This window comes from Malaclemys terrapin, chromosome 4 (genome assembly GCF_027887155.1).
Source record: "Malaclemys terrapin pileata isolate rMalTer1 chromosome 4, rMalTer1.hap1, whole genome shotgun sequence".
Lineage (NCBI taxonomy): Eukaryota > Metazoa > Chordata > Testudines > Emydidae > Malaclemys > Malaclemys terrapin.
Window position 1 is genome coordinate 121,484,991 of NC_071508.1, and position 24,264 is coordinate 121,509,254.

At 44.8% G+C, this 24,264-nt stretch overlaps 1 protein-coding gene across 2 annotated transcripts in view; it reads left to right on the plus strand.

Moving 5' to 3' along the window:
* Positions 1 to 361: 361 nt before the first annotated feature.
* KCNK13 (potassium two pore domain channel subfamily K member 13) overlaps positions 362 to 24,264 on the plus strand; it is a 122,393-nt gene continuing 98,490 nt past the window's right edge. Inside the window, exons 1-2 of one of the 2 annotated variants that reach the window (XR_008444826.1) lie at positions 1,793 to 1,844; positions 2,274 to 5,647. Coding sequence is in view for 1 of the 2 variants with exons in the window: in XM_054027196.1 (XP_053883171.1) it covers positions 1,508 to 1,844 (337 nt within the window). In the remaining variant the exon portion in view is untranslated. Of the gene's footprint in view, positions 1,845 to 2,273; positions 5,648 to 24,264 lie in introns of those variants that run through there. The other variant, XM_054027196.1, reaches the window with a different exon arrangement.

Below are 24,264 nucleotides of genomic sequence, written 5' to 3' on the forward strand. Positions count from 1 at the left end.
CGCGCAAAGGGGTGCTGCCTGCCCTGGCTCCCGGGCAGGGGGAAGGGGCTGTGACTCCCCGAGGAGAAAAGAGCGGCCGCCAGCCGGCAAGGGAGACCGAGGGACCGTCTGAGCCTCATCCTCTGCCTTCTGCGTCTGACACAGCAGCAGGCTGGTCCCGGGGTGACTCGAACTACCCTCCGGAGAGCGAGCGGGGCTGGAGGACTGTCAGCACAGCCCCGCTCTGGCACCCCCCACTGTAGGGCTGACCCTCTAACACGAGGGAAGGATTAGCCCCCCCAGCAGGTGGAGTGCCCGAGGGGCACGGCCCAGGGATCAGCTCTGACCCGGGGTGTTAACCCCTCGGGCTGGTGAGCTCTACCTTGACTCCGCGTGGTCCGTGCGAGGCGTCGCTCCGCGTTAGCGCATCGGTTACTACCAAGCGGTGTTAGCCAGCAGGTGCCAGGCTCCGTCCGAGCTTTACCGCTCCCGCGGGGCGTCGGGTTTGAGTTGAGCTGACCAAGTTTACAAACCCGGCGTTGACAGGGAGCGAAAGCCGATGGGGACTTTCCCTGGGCAGGAAGATGCCCCGGGTCTCCAGCTTCAGTATTCGATCTGAACCGAATTGATTATTCTAGGCTCCACTCCACTTTCTTCAGCACAAGTTCCGTCCTGAGGGCCACAGGCTCTGCTTGGCTCTTTTCCCAACTGTTCACACTGTGATCTGCACTGTGCAAGGATTGAGACTCTGGGGACGGTTTGGTGACCATGGAGGGGGCTGCTCTGATCTCTCCACTGCATTTTAAAGTCGAGGGGGGACTCCTGCGTGGCTGCAAGCTCGGGAAGTTCCCGCGGCCGCTCTGAAGGCGCAGACATGCCGGGAGAGGTCAGGGACAGTATGGCTCTGACTTGTGTGAAGGAAAGGAAGAAGGTCTCGTTTGGGGGTCATGGAGAGATGAGTTCACACGTTTGCACCTGAGCGCTCCGGAGACAGCCGCTTCGCATGGAGTTCGGTCCCTCTCATCCCTCGTGGCAAGCTGAAGTTGCGTTGTTGGGGTCCCTTGGCTAAGTGGAGGCGTGTGGGACGGAGGAAGGAAAGGATCCGAAACTTGACGAGAAGAGCAGACCAGGCTGTGTCGGGCGCCCCCGAGACCAGGTTGTTTGCCCGAGGACGGAAAGTCACTTTCTGAGCCAGCAGACCCAAGTGGGCGTCTTGAGAAATGGCCCGGAGCGCCCGAGGATGAGCCCCAGCTCCGAGAGCCGTCTGAAGGGCGGGAAAGTGGCGATAAAGATTCACGAAGCGCTGCACGCCTCTGTCATCCAAGTGCCCTGGAGAGGCCGGCCGGATCCGCCGGCAGAGATGCGGGGTGGCCATGGATCGCGCTGCTCACGGCCCCTGGCAGCCCTGGCCCCGGGAGTATAACCGAGGACGCCGCTACGCTTATCGGAGTTTGGGGGAGCTGCAGTCGGGTGCAAACGTAGTGCCGGGCTCCAGCAGCCCCCTCGGCCTGGTCCCCCGGGGCGGAGAATGGCGTGGCGCGGCTGCTGCTGCTCCAGCCTGGGTCACCTGAATGAGGATAACGCCCGCTTCCTGCTGCTGGCCGCGCTTATCATCCTATACATGCTGTGTGGGGCCGCCGTGTTCTCGGCCATCGAGCTGCCCACCGAGAGGGAAGCCAAGGAGAAGTGGGAGGAGAGGTTCGTCAACTTCAGCCAGAGGCACAACCTGAGCCGGGCAGAGCTGCAAGACTTCCTCCGGGAGTACCAAGAGGCCAGTGTGGCCGGGATCCGGGTCGATGACATCAGACCCCGATGGGATTTTACCGGGGCCTTTTATTTTGTGGGGACTGTGGTTTCAACAATAGGTAAGTGGCAAGAATGTCCCTGGCGATCACAATGAATCCCTACTAGTGTGACCCATGACAATGGAGGAGGGGGGGATAACTAATGTAGGCATCAGGGGGTGATTCAATCCCCAGGAGCAGCAAAAAGGATGCTATCATCTGCCACTACCTTATTCCCCTGAAAAGTCTGCTTTATTCCACTCCCGCAAGATTACACAGCAAACTGGAGGAAAGGGGGACCCCAGTCATATACAATGAAACCCTAATTATGCAATTTCCTTTTTGAGGAGACGTACTCAATATGTTTGGGGACATTTTCTCACAAGTCCCCTCTTCCTTTTTTAAATCCCCTTAAGCACCCCAATTGCCTGGTGTGGTGGTTTAAAACATGTTTCACTGTAGTACAGAACAAATGATCACACCTTTCTCCTCATTCATTCTCTTTTTCAGTTAGAGGGACACTGTCAAGTGAAAAATCACATTTGTAAAACAAAAAGCAAATGTCCCTATGTGTATTGACATTAGGCACCTCACATCTTTGAATGGGAAGCAGGCTTTACAATCTCACTGACTTTTCATCATTTATGCTGACTTGTTTTTTGGCATTTTACTCAACTGGGGCAGTGAAAGTAGTCAACTTAGTTTCATTTGAGGTCACCAATTCTGCAATGACAAATCCTGTAGAGGAACATTTACATCTAAACCAAAAACTTTGTCTTCACTGATGTTTCTTGATGGTTAGGTTTTGTAAATCTTGTTCTAACAAAACCTAAATTGAGGTTTGGTTTGGTTTGTTTGTTTGTTTTAAGGCCAGGAGGGACCATTGTGATCATCTAGTCTTACATCCTGTATAACATATCCCATATAACACACTTTACAGTATCCCATTAACTGTAGAATATAGTATGTGCATTTGGCTTTACAAATGTTGACTCTTAAATCATGCAAATCCTTTGCTTTCTGTAGGACAATCAACAAGTCTGTGTTCTGTACATCTTGTTTTGTCCCTATATTTTTTCAGGGTTGGAGAAGCAGAAGAAAAGCCTGTAGGGATATATGACTACTGAACAGAAATCACAGGGGGGCTGATGGTGTTGGACTTAGAGGGACAGCAAGTTTACATATAACACATGAAGGCAAGCAACTGAATATTGACAAAATGTACAAGTGCTTGTATACAAATGCTAGAAGTTTAAATACTAACATGGGTGAACTAGAGTGTCTGGCATTAAATGAGGATATTTATATACAGGCATTGCGGAAACTTGGTAGAATGAGGATAATCAATGCGACATGGTAACACCAGGTAGGATGACCAGATGTCCCAATTTTACAGGGACAATCCCGATATTTGGGGCTTTTTCTTATATATTACCCCTCCCCCCCATCATTTTTCACACTTGCTATCTGGTCACTCTAACACCAGGATACAATATATTTAGGAATGACAGAGTAGGTTGTGCTGCGGGGGAGTGGCATTCTGTGTGAAAGAAAACATAAAGTCAAATACAGTAAAAATCTTAAATGAATCAAACTATACCATAGAAGCTCTAGGGATAGAATAATGCTTGAATAATAAGAGTATAGCAGTAAGAATATACTATCGACCACCTGACCAGGGTGGTGACAGTGAAATGCGCAGGGAAATTAGAGAGGCTGCAAAAGCAGAAAACACAATAATAATGGGGGATTTCAACTATCTCCATATTGACTGGGTACATGTCACCTCAGGACAGTATACAGAGGTAAAATTTCTTGTCACCGTTAATGATTGCATCTTGGAACAGCTTGTCCTGGAATCCACAAGGGGAGAGGCAATTCTTGATTTAGTCCTAAGTGAAGCACCGTATCTGGTCCAAGAGGTGAATATAACTGAACCCCTCATTAACAGGAACCATAATGTAATTAAATTTAACATCTTTGTAGGGGGGGAAATGCCAAACTCACCACAGTAGCAATTAGCTTAAAAAAGGGGACACCATAAAAATGTGGAAGCTAGTTAAGCAAAAGTTAAAAGAAACAGTTACAAGAGTTTAATGCCTGCATACGCAATGGAGATTATTTAAAAACACCATAATAGAGGTTCAAACTAAATGTATATCGCCAAAGGGGGGAAAAAAAGCAGTAAGAAGACCAAAATATGCCACTATGGCTAAACAACGGAGTAAAAGAGGCGGTTAGAGGCAAAAAGGAATCCTTTAAAAATTAGAAGTCAGATTTTAGTGAGAAAAACAAAAAGGAGCATAAACGCTGGCAAGTCAATTGTAAAAGTATGATAAGGCAGGTCAGGAAAGTAGTTCTTCAGATTCTACCTTTATGCTGTCTGGACTCTGAGGGGCAAAGATCCCTAAACATAAGCAAGAGATCCTCATGCAGCTTGGCATGGGTCAGCCCTAAGGGACATAGAGAGCTGCTTATAATAGAAGCTTATATTACCTTTTTAAATCTCAGACTTTAACTCATTTGTGTGTGTATGCTTCCTGTTTTAACTTTGTAAATAACTCCCTTATTTCCTTTTTTCCGAGTTAATAAACCTATAGTTAATTTATTACAACCCCCTTCCCCCCCCCGCGCCACAAAAATTAACAACAATTTTTTTTTTAACTACATCAAAAGCTGGAAGCCTGCCAATCAGTGAGTGGGGCCACTGGACAATCAAGGTGCTAAAGGAGCACTCAATGAAGACAAGGCCATTGTGGAGAAAGCTAAATTAATTTCTTGCACCAGGCTTCACTGCAGAGGATGTGGAGGAGATCTCCACACCCAAATCATTCCTTTTAGGTGACAAATCTGAGGAGCTGTCCCAGAGTAAGGCAGCAATAGAGGAGGTTTTTGGAATAAATTGACAAATTAAACATGAATAAGTCACCAGGATAAGATGGTATTCACCCAAGCGTTTTGAAGGAACTCAGATATGAAATTACAGAACCACTAAGTGTGGTATGTAACTTATCACTTAAATCAGCCTCTGTACTAGATTACTGGAGGATAGCTAATGTAACTCCTATTTTTAAAAAAGGGTCCAGAGGCAATCCTGGCAATTAGACAAGTAAACCTAACTTGAGTACTAGGCAATTTGATTGAAACTAGTAAAGAATGGCATTATCAGACATATAGATAAATAATGTACAGTAACTCATCACTTAAAGTTGTCCCAGTTAATGTTGTTTCGTTGTTACATTGCTGATCAATTAGGGACCATGCTCGTTTAAAGTTCTGTAATGCTCCCTTCTAATGTCGTTTGGCAGCCGCCTGCTTTATCTACTGCTTGCAGGAAGAGCAGCCCCTTGCAGCTAGCTGGTGGGGGCTTGGAACCAGGGTGGACCGGCAGCCCCCATATCAGCTCCCCCTAAGTTTCCTGTGCAGCAGCAGCTGCCTGCAGTTCAGCTGTGTCCCTCCCCCTACTGCCATGTGCTGCTCCTGCCCTTTGCCTTGGAGTTGCTCCCCGAGACTCCTGCTTGCTGTGCGGGGGGGAGGGAAGGAAGAGGGGGGCTAATGTCAGGGTGTCCCCCTGCTCCTGCACCCCGCTTACCCCATCTTCCATAGAGCAGGGGGGACACACCAGGGCTCAGGATGGAGGGAGCTTGCAGCAGCTGCGGCAAGCTGATCTAATTAACAAGGCAGTGTACTTAAAGGGGAATGCACGTCTCCCTCCATTCCTGCTGCCTTGTAAAGTGAGAGAGTTAACCTTTGAGGGCTCAGCCAATTGCTAGTTCATCATTTAGCAGTAAGGGAAATATCCCACCTTCTGACTCCTCCACCTCAACCAAGCTTCACAATCATCATCACTGTGTACCAGTATTAAATTGTTTGTTTAAAACTTATACTGTGTGTGTGTATATATATATATAAATTTCCCTGGGACCTAACCCCCTCATTTACATTAATTCTTATGGGGAAATTGGTTTCACTTAACATCATTTTGCTTAAAGTTGCATTTTTCAGGAACATAACTACCACGGTAAGTGAGGAGTTACTGTATTGGGAAAGTCAATATGGCTTTTGTAAAGGGAAATCATGCCTCACCTATCTCCAAGAATTCTTTGAGGGAGTCAACAAGCATGTGGACAAGGGTGATCCAGTGGATATAATGTACGTGGACTTTCAGAAAGCCTTTGACAAGGTCCTTCACCAAAGGCTGTTAAGCAAAGTGAGCAGTCATGGGATAAGAAGGAAGATCCATGCATGGATCAGTAACTGATTAAAAGATAGGAAACAAATAGTAGGAATAATTGGTCAGTTTTCACAATGGAGAGAGGTAAATAGCGAGGTCCCTCAAGTATCTGTACTGAGGTTCGTGCTGTTCAATATATTTATAAATGATCTGGAAAAGAGGGTGAACAGTGAGGTGGCAAAATTTGCAGACAGTACAAAATTACTCAAGATAGTTAAGTCCAAAGCTGACTGCAAAGAGTTTCAAAGGGATATCACAAAAGTAGGAGAGTGGGCAACAAAATGGCAGATGAAATCATGTTGATAAGTGCAAAGTAATGCACACTGGAAAACATCATCCCAACTATACATACAAAGTGATGGACTCTAAATTAGCTGTTACCACTCAAGAAAGAGATCTTAGAGTCAACCTGGATAGTTCTCTGAAAACATCTGCTCAATGTGCAGAAGCAGTCAAAAAAGCGAACAGAATGTTGGGAATCATTAAGAAAGGGATAGATCAGTGTTTCCCAAACTTGGGCCGCTGCTTGTGTAGGGAAAGCCCCTGGAGGGCCGGGCCGGTTTGTTTACCTGCCCCCACAGATCCGGCCGATTGCGGCTCCCAGCCAATGGGAGCTGTTGGAAGTGGCGAGGGCTGAGAGATGTACCAGCCGCCGCTTCCAGCAGCTCCCATTGGCCGGGAGCAGCGAATCGCGGCCAGTGGGAGCCGCGATTGGCCGGACCTGTGGACTGGGCAGGTAAACAAACCGGCCCGGCCCGCCAGGGGCTTTCCCTACACAAGCAGCGGCCCAAGTTTGGGAAACACTGGGATAGATAATAAAACAGAAGATATCATAATGCTGCTATATAAATTTATGGTACTGCCACACCTTGAATACTGCGTGCAGTTCTGGTCACCCCATCTCAAAAAAGATATATTAGAATTGGAAAAGGTGCAGAGAAGGGCAAGAACAATGTTTAGGGTATGGAACAGTTTCCATATGAGGAGAAATTAGAAAGAATGGGACTGTTCAGATTAGAAGAGAGATGACTGAGGGGGGATATGATAGAGGTCTTTAAAATCATGAATGATATGGAAAAGTGAATAGGGAGGTGTTATTTACTCCTTCACATAACACAAGATCTAAGGGTCACCAGATGAAATTAATAGGCAGCAGGTTTAAAACAAAAGGAAGTACTTCTTCACACAGTGCACAGTCAACCTGTGAAACTCATTGCCATGGGATGTTGTGAAAGTCAAAAGTATAACTGGGTTCAAAACAGAATTAGATAAGTTCATGGAGGATAGGTCCATTAAGGACTATTAGGCAAGATGGTCTGGGCCACAACCCCATGTTCTAGATGTCCCTAAAGCACCAACTGCCAGAAGCATCTGGCACTGACCACTTTCAGATACAGGTTACTGGGCATGACGGACCAGTATGGTCTGACCCAGTATGACCATTCTCATGTTTTCAAGTGCTGAAAAGAAGTCCCTAAGGGGTTTAGGGGTGCCAAGAAGAAGGCTTGGTTGGGATTGCCGCAGACAGCCAAAAGCTCTAGAGAAATTGAGCTGCTTTAGTGAGATAAGAAATGCAACAAATGAACACTGTCCTGTGTTCATTTAACTTGTGAAAAATGGGAACACAAAATTTTTCTAACAGTCTCCAGATGAAATTGGTTTCACTTTGTTTCCAGTATGATCCATTTATTGAGGAGTGATTATTTAATTACATACAGGAATTCTTCATCAAATTCTTCTTTAATACTTTCCCCATATACAGCAGCTTTGAGCTGTCCTGCTATGTGATGAATGCTTGAAACCTTCAAGGGGTTGTGCTAAGCCTTTTCTAAGGTTAGTTGAGTCTCTTAATTAACTCTTAAGATAAACTTTGGGTAAGATGGACATCATATTTATTTTTGTTCCCTGTTATTTTATAGCATGTAGATTCAGGTGTTTCATGTTCTTTGAATTTTAATCAATGGGATTTAAGAACATACTTAAAGTTAAACATATGCTTAAGTGCTTTGCGGAATTGGGTCCTTATAGCAGAATACAATACTGTGATACCTGTTTGTAACAGTTGTTATGGCTTTTGTTTTTCAGTTTTCTCAATCCTTTCATGTTACCATTTCTTGTATGGGAGAAATCTGGCAACTTGAAATGAACCCTTTCTTGCTATCCATTCATCTTCCTTAGCAATGCTTGTCTCTGTTGTGGCTACCTTCTTCACTCCTTTTCCTAATTAGCTGGACTGCTTTCCAAATTCCCATAAAATTTGATCTCTTCAATAGAAATATGGACCAGCTGTTTCTGCTTGCAAGTGGTTTTTCAGGAATAGACTTCTTTATGACATATTCCTATTAACAGCACCTCCTCATGCAGTATTATGTACCCATGTAGGAAGCTATTGAGTTAGCAGGAAAACAGCCCTAATAAAATGTGGATTTATTTCTCGTGTGAACTTACAATTTGGTATATTGTTCTTATTCTTTTCTGTGCTGGTCCTACCAAACTTCCTTTGCTATAGTACTAGGGCAATATCAAGTAAATGAATTTTTCACTCCTAAATGAAGCAAACCCAAACACTTCACTATATGACTTATGCATTGCTGAAATAGTGCTACCCATGGAGTCAGCTGCCTCAAGGTACCGTGTCTGAAAAGATACACTGCCAGGTATTTTTGGCTTTGAGAGATAGGAGGAAAAGTCTCACAATACTTAGAAAAGTTTTAATAGGAAACAATGCAGAAAATCTTTTTAATGAAAACATTCAGCTACTGTGTCCATAACCCAGGAATGAAAACTAGAAAGTGAAACTGACCAGCCTCGTTCCACTGCCCAAGCTGTATCAAGTGTAAAAAAAACAGGCCACAATGGGTGAAAAATAAATTAATGTATTATTTTTTCAGTTTAATCATTTAGAGCCAGATCCTGAAAAGTACTGAGCATTCTCAGTTACCACTGAAGTAAATGGAAGATCAGGTCTCTCAGCAACTCATAGGATTTGGGCTCTTGTGATGCGTTTAGCAGCTATTAGGGCCCCATCCACTGCCATCTGAAACCAATAGAGGGACTCATATTGATTCAATGTGCACTAGATCAAGCCCTTATTTTTTAACCGTATGTTGTTTTTATCTAGACAGTGCCTCCTTATCTTATGTAAATATGGTCTCTCTGACTAATGTTACCTGACAGAGTCAAAGGGACATGTTTTCTTTATTTCTGTTAATTTAAAATATGCCCATCAGAGCCAATGTCATGATCTTGATGAAGAGAAGGAAGCAACTTATCAAGCTGGCATAACAGACATAGAGCTAGCGTCCCATGTCTGTGTGCACTATGTATGATGGCGACAGGGGGAAGACGTGTGTAATTTTATTCAGAAAAGCCAGGGATCCTTTCCTGAGAAATTATTGAAATTCTGCATCATTCCTGTATGCAAGCAGCTGCAGCACACTGTGTTGTGGAGGATGTGAAACCCAAATAGAGGAGTGAAAAAGAGATTTGGCAACAAAATGCATGATCCAAAGCTCTTGTGAGTAATGTTTCCTTCTCTGGAGGGTGTGTTGCATAATCAAACGAGAGAGCCACTGGCAATCCCATCAGCCTGTGGCACAGGAGGGAGTGCAAGGAGCCAAAGCACCTATAGAAGGCAGCCAGAGGGTGCCACTGACAAGGACATTATTGTTCACTAAGGGAGAAATCTGTATCAAGCAAAATAGAGATGGAAAATAGCTATATGGAATGATGCTGCAACAGGTTCTATCCAAGAAACAAGGAGGAAGTGCTGATTAATGCCAGAGAAAGGGCCCATTTCCCCTCTCACTCATGCCCAGGTAAAATCAGCAATAATTATTGAATGGAGTTACACCAGTGCAAAACCTTCATAAGCGAGGGGAGATTCATGCCCAGAAAGACAGCTGCCCTTTGCAGCAGAACTAAGCAGAGGGATTGGGGGAGCTGTTCCCAAAACAAGGGGTTGGTCTTGGAGGGATGTTCCTTGGGCAGAATTAAGACTCAATGGCAGGGAGGTCTGGGTGAGTGGAACACTGCTGGGAATTCTCTCATGGGAGACCTGTCTTGGGGCCCCTGGAGAAGAGTTGCAGGAAAGAAGCGAATCTGGGGCTCTCAGGTAGATCGGCTGGAGAGTGGAGCCCTGGAACAAGGTCAGAAGGAGTCGGGGAACAGACTGGAGATGGACTCTCGAGAGGGTGAACGGGAAATGTTGTCCTGGGAGGGGGCATTGAAAACTGCTGGGAACCCAGTGTACTTCGGGGATTTCAGGAGATTGGTATTATCACAAGGATTCTGTGGACATGTACAAGAATAAATTATGCCTTGAGGTGGGCTTTCGAATTGGACACTGTGAGAGACTAGGACCCAGATTCATAAAGGGACTCAGTGTCACAATGCTGCATATCATGGCGCTTAATTTTTAGGTGCCTAGAAAATCACAGGAATATCACTGTGATCCACAAAGCTGTTAGGCATCTAGGCTCCCTACACAATAAATGGGGAGAGATAGTTGCCTTAGAACAGTGGTAGGCAACCTATGGCATGCGTGCCAAAGGTGGCACGCGAGCTGATTTTCAGAGGCTCTCACTGCCCGCGTCCTAGCCACTGGTCCGGGGGGCTCTGCATTTTAATTTAATTTTAAATGAAGCTTCTTAAACATTTAAAAAACCTATTTACTTTACATACAACAATAGTTTAGTTATATATTATAGACGTATAGAAAGAGACCTTCTCAAAACGTTAAAATGTATGACTGGCACGCAAAACCTTAAATTAGAGTGAATAAATGAAGACTTGGCACACCACTTCTGAAAGGTTGCCGAGCCCTGCCTTAGAAAATGATCCACAAAAGCCAGCATGCTAGGCAGGGAGCTGCCTAAGCAGCCCAATGGGAGCTGCTGACAAGAAGGGTGTGTGCTAAGCCTTGCCTCTCTCTCAGAGACAGGCACGAAGTCAGGGTGCAGATAGATGCCTAGCTCTGTTTAGTGATCCACGAACAGGAACCAGCCACCTGGAGTCAGGCAGCTTAGGAACCTAACGGGTTTCTTGGATAATGAGTTAGGTGTTGCCTTGCTTCACACAAAACAGCCGGAGGAGGTGGAGGTGGTGGTGATGGTGCCCACCTTATAACTGTTAGCCCAGTGGTTGAAGGGCTTGCCTGAGAGGTCGGAGACTCAGGTTCAAATTCTTTCTCCCTCTCTGGCAAAAAAGGGGTAATTGAACATGGATCTCTCATATACCAAGTGAGTGCTCTACCCACTGGGCTAAAAGGTATAAAATGAGTAGCACCACCGTCTCCTACTGTAGTGGCCAGTTTTTCAATCTGGTATGTGGCCTCTGAGTATGTCTACTAGATCAGGCCCCGCCCGTGAGATAGGAGCTTCATCAGAAGACAGGCGTCTAGACGCCCAGAGGGAAGCAGCAGTGTGCATGCTCAAAGGCAGAAGTTATAGGCATTTAGGGATTTTTTACCCTGAAAATTTAGGCTCTCTTGGAGTTTAGGTTGACTACAGGATTGGGTGGGAATTTTGTGGATCACAGTGAAGCCTAAAACTGGGCCTTAGGCACCTAAACCCAAAACATAGGCACTGGAGTCTGAGATTTAGGTACCTAAGTACCTTTGTGGACCCTACCTGATGTTCCTTTCATGGACAAAAGAAAAGGGAAACTGAGGCAGGTACTTTTGTTGTACCATGGCCTGCTTTAGGAGAGCACTCCAAGGAGGGGCTGCCTTATGACAATCTGGACTGGACTCCAATTTACCATGAAGGCAAAGAACTCAACAGGACAATGGATTTACCTCACTGGAGCTGGTGGTTTCTCATTCATTGCTTTGTTTAGTTACTAGATTTTTCTAATGTTAGGTCCTCTGTGTTCTTTCTCAGTCATTCATAGAATCATAGAATGTTAGGATTGGAAGAAATCTCAGGAGGTCATCTAGTCCAATCCCTTGCTCCAAGCAGGATCAACACCAACTAAATCATCCCAGCCAAGGCTTTGTCAAGCCGGGCCTTAAAAACCTCTAAGGATGGAGATTCCACCGCCTTCCTAGGTAACCCATTCCAGTGCTTCATCACGCTCCTATTGAAATAGTGTTTCCTAATATCCAACCTAGACCTCCCCTACTGCAACTTGAGACCATTGCTTCTTGTTCTGTCAAGAAAGATGCACCTCTACACAGCAGAGCAGGATACTGGTTAGAGCAGTACACTGGGAGTCTGACTCCTGGCATCTGTTCCCAATTCTGTCACTGACTCTAAGTTTAGCCAAGTCACTTAATCTATCTCAGTCTCAGTTCATCCATCTCTGTAGTATTTTCCTGTCCCATGGGATAGTAAGCTCATTTAATGAGTGTAATGTGCTTTGAGGTCCTGGTCTCCTATAAAAGTGCTTATTATTCTCATAGTGCAATCCCAGCTCCTTTGTGCAGCCCATAGTGAGAAAGTGCCTTTTGTTGACATCCCATACTAGACAATAGAGGCCCAAAAGAACATATCAAGGCTATCACCTTTGGCTTATAACGGATATTTTTCTGTAGCTTAAGTGTCAGACATATAGCTTTTAGCTTCAAGGAGTTCTAGTGGAGGTGGATTCCTCACAGTTTCTGTGATGTCTCCTAATTTATGTTGGCCTGAACAGGAGGAGTGCTGAGGTTGTTCCCTGCCCACAGATCCCCTATGTGTCCTCATGTGTCATTACCTTAGAATCAGAGAAATGTAGGTCTGGAAGAGACCTTAAGAAGCCATGAAGTCTAGCCCCCTACTCTGAGGCAGGACCAAATAAACCTAGACCATCCCTGACAGCTGTTTGTCCAGACTGTTCTTAAAAACCTCCAATGACAGGGATTCCATTACGTCAATTGGATGCCTAATCCAGAGCTTAACTACCCGTATAGTTAGAAAGTTTTTTCCTAATATCTAACCTAAATTTCTCTTGCTGCAGATTAAGCCCATTATTTCTTGTCCTGCCTTCAGTGCACACAGAGAACAATTGATCGCCTTCCTCTTTGTAACAGCCCTTAACATATTTGAAAAATGTTATAAAGCCTCCCCTCAGTCTTCTTTTCTCAAGACTAAACACACCAAGTTTTTTTAACTTTTCCTCATAGTTCAGGTTTTCTAAACATTTTATCATTTTTGTTGCTCTCCTCTGGACTCTCTCCAATTTATCCACAGCTTTGCTAAAGTGTGGCATCCAGAATTGGACACGGTACCCCAGCTGAGGCATCACCAGTGCCAAGTAGAGTATCTTACATACAACACTCCTGTTAAAACACTCCAGAATGATTAGCCTTTTTTTGCACCTGCATCACACTGTTGACTCATATTCAATTTGTGATTCACTATGACCCCTGATCTTTTTCAGCAGTACTACCACCTAGCCAATTATTGCCGATTTTATAGTTATGCATTTGATTTTTTCTTCCTAAGTGTATACTTTGCACTTTTCTTTATTGAATTTCACCTTATTTCAGACCAATTCTCCAATTTGTCAAGATTATTTGGAATTCTAATCCTGTCCTCCAAAGTAGTAGCAACCCCTCCAAGTTTGCTGTCATCTGCAAATTTTATAACCTTACTGTCCACTCCATTATTCAAATAATTCATGAATATATTGAATAGTATCGGACCCGGGACTGACTCCTGAGGTACCCTACTAGATATTTCCTCCCAGTTTAACAGTGAACATTGAAAACTATTCCTTGAGTATGGTCTCTCAACCAGTTGTGCACGCACCTTGTAGTAATTTCATCTAGACAACATTTCTCTAGTTTGAAAATGTCATATGTCAAAAGTCTTACTAAAATTGAGATATATCATGTCTACTGCTTCCTACCTGTCCACTAAGCTAGTAACCCTGCTGAAGAAGGAAATTCAGTTGATTTGGCAAGATTTGTTCTTGACTAATCCATGCTAGCTATTCCTTATATCCCTTGTACCCTCTGGGTGCTTACAAATTGATTGCTTAATAGTTTGTTCTAGTATCTTTCCAGGTTTCGAAGTTAGGCTGATTTGTCTATAATTTCCCAGGCAGCCATTCCTTTTATTTGTTTTGAATCTCCCATACAATGCACTCTTTGATTTGTCTGACCTATTCCACTTGTTCAGGATATTGACTGTACTGTGCATAGTACCTGTCCCTTGGCACACTTTTCAAATGATTAATTTTTGCAATGGCTGCAAATTACTGGAGGTGTTCAGAGATATCACTTTTTCTGCAGAAAATAGAAGAATCCTGACAAATAGAAATAGCAGAGAAGAGACATCAGAAACATGGTAGGAGTAATTAACATTGCATGCATCAGGCACTATACTCAGTTGAGAAACAATGGGTATTCATATGTGAAAAGAGTGGAGTCTAAGAAATGTCTTTGGGTAAGTGAACAATATTGATTAAGGAACTGAAATACAATGAAACATTCTGCTGGGAGAACCTTTCACGGACATAAGAACCAAGAAAGCCCAAAACTATTACACTGATAATTTCAGATACTAGAAGCCTACTTACTGATAGACATGAACATGATGGCCTTAATGTAGTTAGTAGAGCAATACAGCTTGTTCAAGAAATGCAGCAATTACATTTATAGAACCACAAAGAGGATGTTAATTAAGAAAACACCTTCTTCAGCAGATGTCTTAAAGAACCCCCCCTCCCCAAATAAGAGAAAGTAATGGCAAGGCCTGCACAGTGCCAATAAGAGAAAGTAGATGTTAAAGAAAGAGGCTGGAATTAGAGGTAGGGAAAGTCAAGGAGGGTGGCATGATGTGCAAAAAAATTGACAGAGTGAAAAAGAAGAAAACATCCTCTTTCTGCTCTCTTTCGAGCACTGTTAGAATTAAAAATCACAAAGTACTTGCTGGTGTGTCAGTAAAGCACAGTGTCCTGCTCATGTCTTTTATTATGTTTTTTAAAAGTGAATTTAATGCTGCTGAACTAACAGCCCTGGAGACTTAAGTTCTGTATTTGCAGAGCACAGACAGTGGAATGGTTTCCTACCAGTGTGCCTTAGCCCTATTTTGGGGGGGACCGCTTCTAGGGCTGAAGGTAATTCACTTTCCACAGCCATACTTGGCCTCTCTGCTGAGACTGCCAACAAATGTACCAACTGGGATGTGGACATTTGTCTAGCAACTGGACTGACATCACCAGTTTATTTTCCAGAGGCCACCAAATAGCCATCAACATGATTACCTCTCAACCACCAGCAGCCTAGACCAGAGTTGAAGCAAAGAAGATCTGTAACCCAATACCAATCCCCTGAGCAACCCTCCACCCCTTTTCTCTCTCTTAGGCCATGTCTAGACTTACTGGTAGATCGGCACTGCTGCGATCAATGCAGTGGTGTTGATTTAGTGGGTCTGGTGAGTACCCGCTAAATCGATCGCAGAGCGCTCACTGGTCGACTCCAGTACTCCACCTCCCCAAGAAGAGTACGGGAAGTCGGTGGGAGAGGATCTCCCGTTGACCCAGCACAGTGTAGACACCATGGTAAGTCGACCTAAGCTACATCGATCGACTTCAGTTACGTTATTCTCATAACTGAAGTAGCGTAACTTAGGTCGACTTGCCCCGGTAGTGTAGACTGTCACTTTTACGAAGAGATCAGAAGCCACTTTAAAATGCCATTTTCTGCATTGTTCCATGTATGATCTCCTCTTTTGTCATAACTGCTGGTACTGCCATGGCCTCGGCTTGACTTTGTCCTACCTGTGCTTCTTCCTCATACCTGCTTGTGTCTACAGCAAAAGCAAAGTATATGCTGGCTTCTTCCTTACTGTGACATTTTGTTTCTGACAGCCCCAGGGCTATCAAGTGCCTCCTTGCTTGGAGGCTCCAATTTCAGCGTGCCCCAAGGCAGCAAGGATTAAGTCTGTGAGGCAAACGGCAGACAGCTCCCAAACTTTGAGGGGCTTATTTGCTTGAGCTGCCTGTCAGAGAGTTCACTGCATTCTCTTGCTGAAATGCTTTTATGTCATAGGGCAGATTTGCATAAATCAAAGCTGCACTGTGACAAACGTAGAGAGGAACAAATGATCTGTCATAAAACTGCAGTGGCAACAGGACTGTGTTAGAAACAGAGCAAGGCAAGAATGTTCAAGCGAAGCCACACATAATATAATGTAAGTACGAAATGAGTTAATGCAAGAGGACCTTTCCAGTTTCATCTATGATAAAGATCCCACACAGCATGGGAATGAGGGGCATAGGCACAGGGAGGGGCCAAGGGAGTAAAAGTTACCCCGATGGGATGAGCCACCTGCCTTGTTTGCAAAAATAGGGTCAGGGGGCACAAGGGCTTCCATCCTTAGGAGGAAGTGTTCAGACAAAAAAATGAAGAAATCCTGAGATGGTTGTGATTTACAGTTAGGGGAACAACAGGTCATTCACACATCAGGAAATTGACACCTTCAGGGCAGACTAGCCCAGGATGCTGAATACACCTTGGCTTTTCTTTTAAGAGGCCTCTAATTTTGGGCTAGGGACAATTTTTAGTTTTGCCCAGACAGGTAAAAATAAAGGCCATTCACTGTACAGGTGAAGAGACCATTAGGTAAATCTGCCGATCTGGTTTGGGGCTGCTGGTGAGATATGCACCGGCAAAGAAGCATGTCCACTGTGACCTGTGCTTGTAGCATTCTGGGCTATGACCCAGCCAGTCTGTTCCTGACATCCTTCTCTACGACACTGGGACTATCAGCTTGGTGATATGTCCATCTATCCACTATAACCATGGTATTGGCACTGCCTCACACTGAAGCACAGCATAATATGATTTCACAATCACCACAGCCATATACTTTATTCTGTCTCCACACATAGGTGTCAAGAGCCTCATCTGGCCAGAAGTCAAATGTCATAGAACTGTAGGGTTAAAAGGGACTGCAAGGGTCATCTAGTCAACCCCCCCTGCCAGGATGCAGGATGTGTCATGCCTCTTATCAGCTGTCACAACATAGCTTCCCCAACTGAATGATACTTCCCATACTGGCCATATACAAACAAGCCATGCTGCTTTAATTAAAAGGGGCATAATCACAATTTGCTTTGCAGGATTCAGCAGGAGAAATGATCAGGTATAAGCCAACCATAATATTGTACTAGGAAGCAAACAATAATCAATTCTCTTCTTAGAAAAATAAAATCACAATGCAAAAGGTAAAAAAAACAGGTATCTTACACCATTTTCCTCCCCTCCCCAAAATGGTATCTCCCTCATATAAAAGCAAGACAAAGAGTGGCTTCTGCTTATACAGAGTCAAATGCTATGTTGGTAATTCAATTTCTAGATAATCCATGTCCATGGTAAATTCATTCTTTTTTTTTTACTCTTGAGTCCCTTTTATTCTCTAATGTGTCATTGAGAGAAGTGGCTGTTTATTCTAGCCACAGTCTCACTTTTTTAATAAGCAGAAATGCAATTTATGTCTTTCTGAATATGTTTCATGTCATTAAGTCATTGCACTATCCATATTTATGTTATGATTTTTTTCAGTCCCTGTTTTTTTCCAGAACTATCAATGAGTTTACGTAAAGTTTATATAGGAAGATACTATAGGGATGTTAAAGGATTGTGTGAAAATTAATGTGGCACCTAACAGAATCATACAGTATCTTTTATTGTCTACATAGTGTACACAAAAATAAATGCATTATCTTTACTCTGTAATATCCTAACTCATATAATCTAAAAAAAAAAAAGGTAGAGGGCACAAATATACTTGCTTGCCCACGGTGCTAAAATGCCTAGTTAAACTCTGCTAAATGAGATAAGCTACAGGCAATAGAATCCTAGCCAACAGTTCTATCTGTGTAGGCCCAGATCTTCAAAGGTATTTAAACTCCAAACTTCCGGTGAAATCAACAAGAGTTAGGTGCCAAAGTATCTTTGAGGACCTGGGCCCTATTGCCTAACAGCTAAGGAAAACAATTGTATCTCTCTCTTCCTCCTATTGACTGCTCTTATGAATAGGTATATGAGCAGGTGAAGTTCCTGCATATATGCATAGTACAAACTTACCCCCTTCCTAGGGTTTGGTTTTATTGATAACTCAAAAAAACCTGTAAACTCAGTTTAAGTTTTCTGCCCAAGCTTGGCTGCTTCTACGGCAGGAGTGGGCAAACTACAGTCTGCGGGCCGGATCTGGCCCGCGGGATTGCCAGCCCTGCGCCGCTCCCAGAAGTGACCAGCACCACGTCCCTGCAACTCCTGGGGTGGGGGCAGAGGGCTCTGTGCGTTGCCCTCGCCTGCAGGCACTGCCCCCCACAGCTCCCATTGGCTGGGAACGGAGAACTACGGCCAATGGGAGCTGTTAGGGGCTGCAGGGACATGGTGCTGGCTGCTTCCGGGAGCGGTGTGGGGGCAGGGAGGCTGTCTTAGCCCCGCTGCACGCCGCTGCCACCCTGGAGCCACTCCAGGTAAGCGGTGCCAGGCCAGAGCCCGCACCCCAACCCCTCCTGCACCCTGCAGCCCAACTCCCTGCCGCACCCCAATCCCCTCTGCCCTCTGCCGCAACCCAATCCCCTGCCCTGAGCCCACTCCCGCACCTTCCTTCATCCCAACCCCCTGCCCTGAGCCCCCTCAAACACCCCGCACCCTTCCCACACCCCAACCCCCTGCCCCAGCCCTCCATTCATGGCCCTGCATGTGATTTCCCCACCCAAATGTGGCCCTTGGGCCAAAAAGTTTCCCCACCCCTGTTCTAGGGCTTCCCTGCAGGACTTCCGCTGTCCAGCCTCTGATTCCTCATATCCCCAAAAGACACTCCAAACCCTCTTACACCCTAATTGAAGTTAACGAGATCTATCTGTCAGCAGTCTGCATCCTTACAGGGGTTCTAGCACTTGAGGTAAGAGTGGCTCCATACAGGAAGTTGGCATTCCTATTCAAGGTCTCAGAAACTGCCATCCTGTTACTTTTCAGCATAATTACAGGAGGCCAAAGTGGGCCCTCATGTAGGAGCGTAGATATGAGGTGAGAGGTGGGATAGATAGATAGATAGATAAATTACTTCTGCACTTTCAATTAGATACTATGTTCTTATTCACTTCGTGACCTAAACTGTTGTGGACTAGGGTGACCAGACAGCAAATGTGAAAAATTGGGGGGGTAATAGGAGCCTATATAAGAAAAAGACCCAAAAATCGGGACTGTCCCTGTAAAATCAGGACATCTGATCACCCTGTTGTGGACTGTAGCTGTGCACTGTTATACACCTGCCAGGTTCCCCCGTTGAGGTGTCTGAATTTAATTGGTTGGTGAAGTAATATCCAATATGCCTGATAGGGGCATGGTAAGCCTTAATATTTATCCTATACTTTGAGATCCTTGAATAGAAGGCACTCTTGAAAAGCTAAAATATATTACAGAACATCCTTGACTATCTGAACTTGAATGATCAGAAACTTCCTGTTCATTACACTGAAATTCCCTTGGTTATCCATTATTAACACTTATTTGATGCTGTGGATAGTAGAATCAGGCATTTGGGAAGGCAGAATGTAATAGAATTTGGTAAGGACACTGTGGTTAAACCCCACATATTAAGAAAAGCCATAAAGGACTCTGTAATGCCCACACACAGTTTTATATTTTGTTTGAATCCAGAAAACAATTATGAAGCAGGGTTTATGGAGTGAGTGAAGGGGCACCTCTGAACAGCGTGTCCTAGCAAAAATCTCCAAGTCTTCAGCGCTCCTGAGAAGAGGCATTTCTCATGGCACTTACAGAAAACAAAATTCTTGCCCACTGAGTTTGGGTACAATGGAGTACCCTGTGTGTATTAGCCAGTGCTATCCACTGAAGGGATGTATTACTGAAGGGAGTACAGCCCTTTAATCTTCACAAATGCACAGGACAGAGAGACAATTCTGGCTGCAGCACTTGTATTTGTAAGAATTGGAACTTCTGATCTAATGAAAGGCCTCACTGAATGGTACAGGGCCAGGTTCTGGGCAAACAGCTATTTTGGGGCCTGGCTCAGTGCTCGTCAGCCAGGGATTTTTCAGAATCCTCCCAGTTCTTTCCTGGCTTGAGAAAATTTACATGGTTGGTCTCTTAATCTCTTATCACAGGGCATGGTAATTTATTGACTAGTCATCTACTGGGACAGGGCTTTACATCTCCATATATATACTGCAGGTAAATTGTCCCCTCCAGGTTGATTGTCTCACTTGCTAGGGTGGCTTGCATCACAGTTTGGCTAGACACCAAGTCTACAAGCCCCAGTACCGCTTCTCTTGTACCCATACCAGGACCATCAACTTGCAGAGAGTCCTCCTATGGTTCCTTTTTTCTGCCACCCAACCCTGTGCATATTCACATTTCATCCATAGGCATCCATCCATTCCTCATGTGCCCATTACCCACAGGAGTAGCAGGTTAACAATCTTTGCCCCTTGGGCTTCTTCCTGGTGTGGAGGGGGTTTCAATTATGAGTGGGACCTGTATCTGAGGTCAAGGGCTCCAGCTTGGTTGTTCGTGTCACTGGGCAGGTATCCAGGTGATACTTCATCCAAGCTCAACACTGTGTCTCACCACGGTCTTCCCCTCTCCTTGTGAGTAGCTCAGGTTGCTGAGTAGAGTTTGTACACATTTTCTGTCGTGCCTGGGGTTTCACGTCTGCTAGTGGGCAATCGGCTCTGCTGGTGGTCTTAGGTGGTGATGGGCAGTGGCCACGCAGATCCCATCTCTAGCAAACAATGGTTGAGAGAAACTTCTCCATGCACCATGTCCAACAATGACTCGGGGCATTGCTGGAGCACCCACTCTTGGCCTCTTACTTGAAGAATGGATACAAACTGCTCCATTAGGACAAACTCTGCAACTTGGGCCCCAAAGTGCTCCTCTAGGTGAAGCCACCACCTGGAATGCTCTTTTTATCATTGCACCACCATCCAAAGATGTAGCCTCTGGGGGTCCATGTTGGCTCTAAAGTGCTGCCAATGTGTCTCTTTGCTGATATACAGGTAATGTAAAATAGCAGCCTTCACCCAACTGTAGTCTCTATCCCAGTGGTTTCCAAACTGTGGGTCACGACCCCATTTGCAGAAGGGGTCATGGCGATCCCTAATGTGCGGAGGACATCATTTTGCTCTTCAAAATGGCATCTTCTATGCTGTCTGGGGTCCTAGCAGGAAATACTTCATTAAAATGGGGTCATGTTGGCAAAAAGTTTGGGACCCCCTGCTCTAGCCTGCCCTGGATCAAGGTTGTGGTAAGCCAGGTGTGCCTGTCCTAACAGTTGTGGAGCTAATACTATTACACGATGCTCCGGAAGCCATTGAGAGGCCAGCACTACGCTCTCAAAGGGACGAGGAACGTCTCCGGATTGTTGTAAGGGCCCATCTTAATTAACTTCACCAGCTCCAGTGGCAGAGCTCCCTGTTGTGGACTGGGCCCTGAAGGGCCTTCCTGCGCAGGGGCAGGCCGTTTTAACAGTTGCAGAAAGTCCCTCTGCAGTTCTTGCTGCTAGGACACAAGCTCCTTCAGCAGCTGCTGCTGCACTGCTTGGGCCTGCTGCTGGGCCATCCACTGTTTCAGCATCTGCTGCTGGAATTAAAGTTGCTGGTTGGCCTGCTGCTGTTGCCACTCCACCATCCACCTGCACCAGCGCTCAGCATCCATCTAAGCTGAAGCCCCCTCTCAAAGGTGTTGGTGCAGAGCCTGGTCTCTGTCTGGGTGCCTTGTGTCAGGCATAGGGCTTCCTGCCTGCATTCTCCACCAGTTGTAGTTGGCCAGCCCTTAGCCTGGGCTCAGCCGTAGTCTCATTGAGTCTGTTGCCCCTAAGTCCTCTGCAGAAACCCAACTCCTGGACAATCTCACTGATCCAGGCAAGAATTCAGCTCATTCTCAGGATCTTTTCAGAATCCAATTACAGTTCACTTGCCTGTAGTCCCTGGAGGTGCTTCCCAGGTCCTGTCACAGTTTGCTGGCAAGAAGTAACCCTCTTGTACCTCGTGCCGGTATCAAGCTCATAGTGTCAGTGTCAGTGTTTGGCCCTAGCCAAAGAGGAGAGTAGGGGGAAAGGCTAGCCATTGCCTTGGGCTGGGCTTACCTTCCTATTGAGCTCACTAGCTATCCCTAGCAGCCTCTGTGCTCTTGGACAAACTTCCTCCCCTTCCTATCACCTGTTTCACTTTTTAAGCTCCCGTTCTCCACATGGAGCATGTTCTGCAGCTGTATCTAATTGGTGCTGCCTGAGTGCAGGGACACTCGCTAGCCTTTCTACCTGGAGATGGGAGCATGTCCATCACAAGTAGAAAAGACAAAATGATGAGGATCCTTGGAAGGAAAGAGCAGAAGATTTGCCATGATCACTATCATATTCCATGTGGCATTTCGCTTAGTTAGGACCTCTGGGCTGTACTGTGTGTTGGATTTGCCATTCATATGAAGATGTTGGTTTTCCTGCAGTAATACAATACATGTTGGAATGATTTACTCACTATTATTTCCTACAGAAATTAGCCATATCATTAGCTAGACACTATAACATACATTAAAACATAAAATTACACAGAACTACTGGTTTGCATGAAAATTATTGTAGCTTCTCCAGACAGCAACTCATAGGCCCTGGCAGACCCTAATGGGAGCAAGGTCCAACAACCCTCCAATGAGAAAATTTGTTGTGATCCAGCCCCTTTTCTTAAAAAGAAAAGTGTTGTCTGGTGAGTAGAGCAGTGGACTAGACATCAGAAAATCTGAGTTCTCTTCCAAGCTCTACCACTGACTTGCTCTGTGTCCTTGGGCAAATTACTTAGGCAACAATTTTCCAAAAAATTGGGTGCCTTCATTTGTTGGTGCCCAAACTCAGACACATAGGGCCTGGTTTTCAAAGATCTGTCCTGGTGAAATTTGGGCACGGGGTGTTTGAAGATGGGCACCCAGAAAGACACAACCAAAATTAGAAGCCACTACTGAAAATTATGACCTTAGCCTCTTTGTGCCATCTTTCCCCATCAGCAAAATGACGTTAATATTCACTTTGTGTAAAGCACTTTGAAATCTGTGGATGAAAAGGGCTATACAAGTGTTATATATTCATTACCGTGCATCAATGTAGGACAGACTTTGGACACTCATAATGGTAGCATTTTGTTCTCCGCTCATTTTATTTGTTGATTTAACATGGAGACTGAGGGTTGGTCCAAATTACCCTGGGAACTTCATGGCTTTTTTCTTCTGTTTTAAATACTGTACACTTGTACAGTATAGTACAAAGGCATTTTATTGTCAGGATGAAGCAGAATATGACACATGCGATTATACTATCTTGTTTAGTATACATCTCAAGTGAAATAATTTTTTTAAAGAAACAACCTAAAATAGTATTGATCATGCACTGAGAAGCAATAATTAGGGCAGTGAAAGGAGGTATAGCAATAATATCTCAGATGCTGCTGGAGAGTGAAAACCAGGTGGAAAAAGTCATCAGAAAGCCACTATATATAATAAAAGGAAGTTTATCTTAAATAACATGCTTCTTTGAGGAGCTGAGCATTTTGCAGGATGTTCCTAGTTTGACAACTGTTTGGTTTTAAAGCTTTATGATAATATTACATATACTAGTAAATCTCCTGGGTCGTGTTTTGTAAGTGAAGTTGTAAGAAATAACAGACCTTACTGAGAATGGGGTGACAGCAACATTTTTTGGCACTCAGATACCATGGAGTCACTTGGATTACCACTGTTATTTATTTGTATTACAGTAGTACCTAGAGGCCTCAAAAAAGATCAGAACTTCATTATGGTAGGTTGATTTACAAGCACATAGCAAGGGAGAGTCACTGCCTCAAACAAGACAGAAAAAGGGTTGGAGAAAAGTATTATTATCCCCATTTTACAAATGAAGAACTGAGGCCAAGAGAGTAAGTCACAGATTTTAAAATGTATTTAAGTGTTGCTCCGCACATTGTTAAAAGGGCTAAGGCTGGATTTGTAAAGGTATCTAGGCACCTAAAGATGCATATAGGCACCTAAGCCTTTTTGAAAATCCCACTAGGTGCCTATCTGGATTTTTAAGTGTCTAAATACCTTTACAAATCTGGGCCTAAATGACTAAGGGTATGTTTACACAGCACAATAAGCCTGGGTCTGTGTGATCTGCACCTGCAGACTTGATGTTTCCAAGTCCACACTTTAGCGTCCACACTGCATTGGAAACCCGGGCCTCACAACTATGCTGGCGTGTCCATACTGCACTGTGCAGACTCAGATCCGAACTTCAGCTTTTGTGGGCACTTACCATCATATCCCAGGTTTCC